Source organism: Scleropages formosus, chromosome 11, assembly GCF_900964775.1.
Source record: "Scleropages formosus chromosome 11, fSclFor1.1, whole genome shotgun sequence".
Lineage (NCBI taxonomy): Eukaryota > Metazoa > Chordata > Actinopteri > Osteoglossiformes > Osteoglossidae > Scleropages > Scleropages formosus.
In genome coordinates, this window is record NC_041816.1 from 28,388,160 (window position 1) to 28,396,418 (window position 8,259).

Consider the following 8,259-nt stretch of genomic DNA (forward strand, 5'->3'; position numbering starts at 1 on the left):
AAAGCTCCCTTTCTCCCCCCATTCCAGGCAGAAAGTCCGTTAATAATTCTATGGTTGACTCAAGACTCAAACAAAAGTTCATACTCAGTCTATGGTATAATCTGAATAAACTGGGGATGAAGTCTTACATAGGGCTGTATGACCACCTCGATAACTCTTTGCCTTCCAACGATCTTTCTTACATATATATTATGTATTTGTGTTTTCTAAGTATATTGATTCTGTTTCAGTATATTCATATGTACCCCAGTCCTGTTCTGTTGCTCCAAAAAAAATAAAAAATTATACTCCTGACTGAAACTTAGACCAACTTTACTATGCAAAGCAGATGTCATACATTTACACTATCCAGAAGCACCCTGACTTAACTGGGCTCGATCTCATCTGAGATGGAGAGAATCACAGTGGAATCATGTTTTGTGCTCCGACGTGTCAACATTTCAAATAACTTTTGCAAGAAACAGCCGCCATGTTGTTTAGGCCAAAGCGGAAAAGAACCATCCAAACTGTATTCGGCATCAGGTCCAAAAGCCAGTGTCTGTCATGGTATGGGAGTGTGTCAGTGCCCATGGTGTGGTTGCGTAAGCAGAGGGTGTAAGTACTAGACTGGCCGGCCTGCAGTCCTGACCTGTGTTTGACTGAGAACGTGTGGCTCATTACGAAGCGCAAAATACGGCAACAAAGGCCCCGTACAATTGTACAGCTGAACAGCTGTTTTATACATGAATTGGGGGAAATTCTTCTTGCCAAACTTAACCAACTGGTGTCTTCAAACTCTTAAAAAGTGTTATTAAAAGACATAGTGATGTTAGATAGTGGTAAACACTCGACTGTCCCAACTTTATTGGAACGTGTTGCAGGTATTAGTTTCAGAATAAACGTAAATCTTCAATAAACAATGCAGTTGATTAAGTAAAACATGAAAATATGTTGTTTTTATATTGTTTTTGCTTGAATGCAAGTCAAAGTAAATTTACAAATCACTCCGTTTTGTTTTTATTAGCCTTTACCATACTGTCCCAGCTTTTCAGAAATGGGGGTTGAACATAAATGTACAAACTTTTGAGTCCAACAATTTTAAGTAGAACATTGTTTACTAACACTAAAAATATGAAAGCACTGATGAACTGACTTTTCTTAAATCATTCATTGTGGTAGTTACATCACATGTACGTGTGTATATACAGAAATATCAGTGTCACAGACAAATGGTCTGTAGCTCCTTCCACTCATTCTGCAGGCCAACCCACTGCTGGACTGAAAATACAAAGGAATATCGAGCAGCCTAAGGGACAAGCGGTTCTGAAAATGTGTGTGTGTGTATTTATCTCACACACGCATACACACACACACACACACACACACACACACACACACACACACACACCCACACACACAGTCTGACCCGCTTGTACCATACGAGGTCGCAGGGAGCCGGAACCGAACCCGGCAACACACGGCGAAAGGCTGGAGAGGGGAGGGGACACACCCAGGACGGGATGCCAGTCCATTGCAGGGCACCCCAAGGGGGACTCGAACCCCACACCCACCGGAGAGCAGGACCTAGTCCAACCCACTGCACCACCACACCCCCCCTGCAGTGCATTTATAATATATGCAAATCAGATACATATCATTTTTTTTAAAAAAAAACCCATTTGGTGTGTTTGGCCACACTTTCTCACTTACTGAAAAAGTAAAGTGTACACTTCTGATGTCCAGACATGAAAAGTGCCCTCAAAAAGCGATGCCAATATGATTAAGGTGCAGACTGTCTCGACCTCAGGGGAAAACACCCCAGAGGACCACAAGGGAAGGTAATCAGTAAATCCCAGACACCTGACAAACACCTGCACCTAATTAAAACACTTGATAAAGGAAGGAGACCTACCTACAGTGTTTGTAGAATCCCATTGAGAAACTTTGTCTCATATGATGCTCCTTGCCCTTCATAGCATAACCATGATCTTCATGTCAAACCAATGACCCTTTGAATTTCAACCCTCATGTTGAAACTGTCAGCACAACCCTTTGGAGTCTGATCCTTCTCTCCTCCGTTTTAAACAGTTGTGCGAAAGGTCTCTGCACTCGCATTCTGAGAATTAACTCATTTGAAACACGACACAGACAAGATGTGCCATAATAACCACATCCTGCAGCAGTAACAGCTTCTCTCTTGAATGTTACAGCTGCTGCTACTGGGACTTCATAAACTGCAAGAGTTAAGATGACTTCAGGGAAAGCTGATATCAGGAATTCTCCTGTCAATAAAAGTTTTGTGTGTTTATGGTCATTTTCAATAAACATGTCCATTAAACCCTGAGAGCTGCAATGTCAGATTTTTTGTGTTAGTTGAGTTTCTTTTAAAGTGAAATGAATGGTGGTTGGTGAATTAACACAATATGGAAATATAAAAATCACTGGAATTGTTCTCACCAAAGTGAATAAAAAACTGATGAATCATGGGTAAACTGTGATGCAGTTACTCATGTGATGTACACTGGTTCATACTGTATAATGTGACAAACTGACTGTACTTTAGAAACTCATGTCTGCATCCAAATCTCTCCTGTTGATGAAATGCACACTTGATATATTTTGGATACAGGACCTACACTTTTTTTTTTCAAAATTCATAACCGTACCTGAAAATCCTCTGGAGGATTTTACACTTTATGTGCAGAACATATAAATGATAAGATTTATTTCACTGTGTTTAAAGGACTGCAGTGTTCATTGTGTTCCTTTTTCTTTTTGATCATTTTTAAACTGTTTAATGTAAGATTATTTCTCTCTATTGTTGGATGAAGCTGAATATTTGCATTGGTCAAACAGAAAGGGTTTTATTTGGAGGATACAATTTTACTTTTACAATCACAATGATACAACTTTTGAAATAACCAAAACAGAAACTAGCCAGAATTATAAACACATTGAAGAAATTTATATATCATCCTTTTAATCTAAAATTATGTTGTCATGTAAGGAAATTCATATCATGCTATTGGACTGACAGAAGTGATGATCAGTGGTCCTGAGTTTGTACCATTGTTACTGAGAAAAGGGCTGAAGTACGGGTAGAGTTTCTCGGTGAATTTATATCCAGTGAAAGTGTAGATATGAGATCTGGTCTCCACACTGTAAAAGGAGACCTGACCCTCCTCATAATCCACATACACCCCCACCTTCTGGGGCTTCACACTCAGGTTGATGGACACAGAGGAATCAGCAAGAGCCTTATACTCATTTCCATTGTTCAGCAAGATAGTCCAGTAACCATTATTAGGGCTCAATGAATTTTTTCCCTTCCTGTTGACGGACTCTCTGGCCACTCCTAAAGCCCAGTCAGTTTTGTCCCCAACCTGCACCTCCCAGTAATGTCTCCCTGAAGAAAACCCCTCTTTTCCCAGCACACTGACAACAGGACTAAATCTCTGTGGGTTATCAGGGAGATCCTGCTGTGTGTTTCCAAGTCTCACTTGTTTCTTGTCCTTAGACAGGATGAGCCAGAGGTTTGCTGTAACAGGATCCAGAGTCACATCAGCTGTAGAAAAAGAATAAAAACACAAACCATCCTGAGTCTTACATAGAATCTGTCTCTACTTCGCTCTACTAAACTGCTTATTATGGGATTTTGGTCAATGGTCTTTTGATGACTACTGATGTGAACTGTATCCTTTTTTATGTATGAGATAAACAATAGAATGAGTGATATTACAGTCACAGTTTGATTTTACATTACCGTATGTCACATTATTTGATAAAAATGTACCAGTCTTGTGGAATCCCTCATCTTTACTGTGAATCATTAACATTTTATCATTCTACTCCAGACGTGAAAACACTGTGATGTGATGGAGGGAATGTAGAGAATAAATGTTTACAAATATATGAAAATTCTCACTGTTCTGTAAAATTAATTAAAATTAACTGTTTCCTTGCCCACAGTCACAGTGTGGAGTCAACTCTGGGACAGAGGGAAAAGCTTAGCCTGAGCTGATAACTTACATCAGAACATTCCTGAGCCTAACCAGGCAGCACAGGGTGCAAGGGTGGACGGGAAGGGGACACACCCAGGACAGGATGCCGATCCATTTCAAGGCACTCCAAGCAGGACTTTAACCCCAGACCCACCAGAGACCAGAACCAGGCCAAGCCCACTAATCCACTGCACCCCCTTAATAAGCATGTATTAAAAATGAAATCTCACTGATTTTTTTCCACTAGCCCTATCAAAAACTGGTCCCCTCTTATCAATGAGTTGGGGCATCAAATGTAAAAATCATTAAAATTAAATTTTGAAAATGAAAAATCCACATGAATGTTTAACTATAAACGTTTAGTTTCTGTTTAACAGGAATGTGGTTGACCAACATAAACACTGATGAGTTTATTAAACTCGTACCTGCAGCTTTACGAAGCCACTTCCACACTGAAAGAGGAGAAAACACAGGTTAAAGCCACAATCCTGACAGTAACAAAGAGCACATGATGGACTGGAGCACATCATAGAATAATGTTTGGAGGGGGTGGTTGGGCAATTGTGTATAGACCACAGTTTGGGAGTTTTATGATGATGTTTGTGTTATGTTTACTCATGTTTGTGACATATGACATTTACAAAACATACTACTGCATTAAGGAACATTTTACCTCCTGAAGATTCAATAAAACACTTTTACCTGCATTAGGGACAATGCCTTCTTTTCCTGAAGAATAAAAATCAATAACATGTAGTTATTGACACATCATTCTGTATAATCAATAAATAAGCAGTGGACTGATCTCAGTGTTTCATAAATGTTCCCTTTAGTGAAAACCTTTTAACGTTAACTGGGAAACACTTTGTTTTCTTCTCCTACAGCTACAGGCATTTTAGTTGTTCCTTTAGATTTTGGCTACAGAGTGAAATTGAAACTGGCTGTAACTCAATATATTTCTTTCACTCTTTCCTTCAGCGGTTCTAAAAGTACTTTCATATACATGTTTCTTTTTCGGAAATGTTTTTGTTTGAAAGTGCAATAATTATGTTTCACCAGTGAAATCGGCTGTTTATCAATTCTGATTTCACATGTTAAATGTTGACAATGTTTCGTAATTTCCACTAGATAATGTATGTGCATTACACATGTCATAAAACCATACAATAAAACAAGTTTTTATACAAAATGTACACTAAATTTGCCAAAATGTACCAATATTTATACAGCAGATAATTACAGCACAAAACAATGGACTTAAATTTTGTTTATATTCCAGGAGGTTTGATGAAAAGGAACTTACTTGATGTCTCCGACAGAACTCCTTTGGCTAAAATGAGCAAATTACAAAAGTTTGAAAATGCGTAATAACACAAGAGAAATAGTTTAACATTGATACAGTTAATTTCTGTTCTTATTGCAAATTGGTTTAATTGTGTATATTTTAAAATTTCTTTAGTTTGTTAAAATTCCAAAAATGAGGCCGTTTCCTTCTGTGATTTGTTTGTTATACATTCTGGTCAGTAACAAAACATTGCATTTATTCATTTAGCTGACACTTTTCTCCAAAACACTGTGAAGGTTACAATTATTTAAGCATTTATACAGCCAAGTAATTCTTACTGGAGCAATTCAGGGTAAGTACCTTGCTCAAGGGTGATAGAGCTCAATCTCCCAATCTTTGGGTCTAAAGGGAGCTTTTCTAACTACTACACTACCAGCTGTCTGGTTTTATGGACCTATTAATATTCAGTCAGTTACACAATACTTCATGTTTCCTCTGCTCTTTAATATTACTTACCAAAAGTCTTCAGCTTTTCCAGATCATTCTGCAGGTGAGCATTCTGTTGAGCTAAAACCCAAAAAAACACAGAGAAGTGTATGTTTTTGTGAGGACCATTGCTCAGATTAAATTAATTAAATAGATATTCATTTTAAAACGTGTTGTTCCAGGACAGTGTATAAATACTGTGATAACAAACAATGTGTCTTACAGGACCTCTTTATAAATATGAGCCAAAAGTTTCTGTCATATTGTTATCTGTTTGGTTTGTAGAGTTTAATGTTCACTGTACAAATGCACAGACAATTTGCATCACTTTTGCCAACTTACCAAGGTTGAAATTATCAGTGTTTTTCTCATTCAGTTTTTCCTGCAATCCTATATTAAAGATATCAATGTAACTTAGTTCAGTCTTTGTGCCCTAATCTTTTTCATGTTTTGGTCTTGAAATAGACAACAAGAAAGATTTACTTTGTGGCAACATTAGAAATATCTTCAGGAACCAGGATCAGAGGATATGTGTACATACATCAACACTGTCTCTTGGACACCTGTCTTTTTATACAGGTGCCCACATATTAATGCTTGACTGTTTTATTTGCTTGTGTCCAGTAAAATAGTCACAGGTCTCAAGGTTTAAATCTGAGAAGCATGATATTCTCCAGGAGCAATATGTTTACTTGTGTACAGGAGATGCTACTTTGACATTTACATGTACATTTACATTTACATTTTTTCCTTCAGTGGACGCTTTTCTCCAAAGCAACGTACACCTCAGCAAAAACACAATTTGTGCATTACTTTAGGAGAAAGAGACAGTTGCAGACATGTGATTCATAAGTAAACTTAGTTTGTTACTTTCCACTTGATGCACTGATGTTTATTGCTCGAGTAGGTAGATAAAACACGAGATAGATGAATCCTGATAACCTTCCTACAATTTTTTTTTCTTTTTTAAGGTACACAAACATTTACATACAATACAGGGGTAGCGGCTGTGTAAATGCTTATCTGGGGAAGATGATGAAGTTATGGTGCATGAACATTTACATCATACATAAGCTGGAGAGATCTTGGGCGAAGAGGATCCGGAAAAGACGAGTTTTCAGACCCTTCTTGAATGTAGACAGAGTTTCAGCAGTTCTGAGTGAGAGGGAAAGGTCGTTCCACCACAACAGAGCAAGAATTGAGAACCTCCGTGCTTTCCTTTTCGTGCGAGGGACCACCAAGCGAGCAGACAAGCGAAGGGGCCTGGTTGGGGTGTAGCGGTTACTCAAGTATTGTAAATAGTTTGGAGCAGTTCTATTGATGCATTTGTAGACAATAACCAGGGTCTTGAATTTGATCCGGGCACCTGTAGGAAGCCAGTATAGAGAAATGAGTAGAGGAGATACGTGGGAGCGCTTTGGCAAATCAAACACAACTCGTGCAGCAGCAGCGTTCTGTAGAAGCTGCAGAGGTTTGATGGCAGTAGCAGGAAGGCCACACAGGAGAGAGTTGCAGTGTCCAGACGGGAAGTCACCATGGCCTGGACAAGTAGTTGGGCGGTGTCAGTTGTGAGGTAGGGACGGATCCTACGAATATTATGCAGGATGTATCTGCAGGACCAGGTTGTGGGTTCAATGTGCTGAGAGAAACACAGACCTGAGTCAATCATCACTCCCAGACTCTTAGCGATGAGGTAGGCAAAATGAGTGAGTTGTCCAGTTTGATTGACAGATTGTGACAGGAGGACAGGCCAGCTGGGATGTGAAGAATCTCTGTTTTGGAGAGGCTGAGTTGGAGGTGATGATCAGACATCCAAGCTGAGATGTCCGACAGGCAGGCGGCAATGCGTGTGGAAATGTCTGATGCTCCAGGTGTAAAGGAGAGGAAGAGCTGGGTATCATCAGCATAGCAGTGGTATTTGAATCCATGGGAGGCTACGACCGAGCTGAGGGAGGACGTGTAGATGGAGAAAAGAAGAGGACCGAGTACCGAGCCCTGTGGGACACCAGTTGAGAGAGGCAGAGGAGGGGAACGAGAGCTCCGCAGGACCACTTGATAGGATCTGTCAGATAGTTAGGATTCAAACCATCTTTGTGCCACTCCTTTGATCCAGAGCTGACTTAGAGAGGAAAGTAGAATCTGGTGGTTGACAATGTACAAGTTCAGCTTGTTGTTACAATCTCATCAGTTGTATGACACTCACCAGAGATCTGCATTGATGTTGTATTCTGGAATTCCTTCAACTCATTCTCCATATCACTTCTCTGTCTTACTGAAAAAACAAAACAAGACAACTGAACATTTTACTGGTGAGAAACATGAGCATCCAGAAGACTTCGTCCAATACAGAAGTTATACTAAACATAAACATGACTAACTACAATGACTTATTTATTTTGTGGAGCATGACTTCAAAGAGCTGAATGAACAATAATAGCACTGCTTTTAGCAAGTATTGTTTTTATAGGGAGTAACATGTTTTTCACAGACACATTAAAATTGAGGAAT

The 8,259-nt window shown here is 39.2% G+C and overlaps 1 protein-coding gene across 1 annotated transcript; it reads right to left on the reverse strand.

Moving 5' to 3' along the window:
• Positions 1-2,996: 2,996 nt before the first annotated feature.
• On the reverse strand, positions 2,997-8,006 carry LOC114911872 (zinc-binding protein A33-like). The gene is made up of 4 exons (XM_029256096.1): positions 7,955-8,006; positions 5,782-5,832; positions 4,406-4,432; positions 2,997-3,544 (listed from the first exon to the last, which is right to left on the reverse strand). Exons 1-4 carry the CDS (start codon positions 8,004-8,006, stop codon positions 2,997-2,999), a joined length of 678 nt encoding a protein of 225 aa, XP_029111929.1.
• Between the last annotated feature and the right edge of the window lie 253 nt (positions 8,007-8,259).

Coding starts and splice junctions, on each gene's coding strand:
- LOC114911872 (XM_029256096.1), bottom strand. CDS start 8,006: ATGGAGAATGAGTTGAAGGAATTCCAGAATACAACATCAATGCAGATC. Junction 5,833..7,954: donor AACATCAATGCAGATCTCTG/GTGAGTGTCATA, acceptor TTTGGGTTTTAG/CTCAACAGAATGCTCACCTG. Junction 4,433..5,781: donor GGAAAAGCTGAAGACTTTTG/GTAAGTAATATT, acceptor CTCCTCTTTCAG/TGTGGAAGTGGCTTCGTAAA.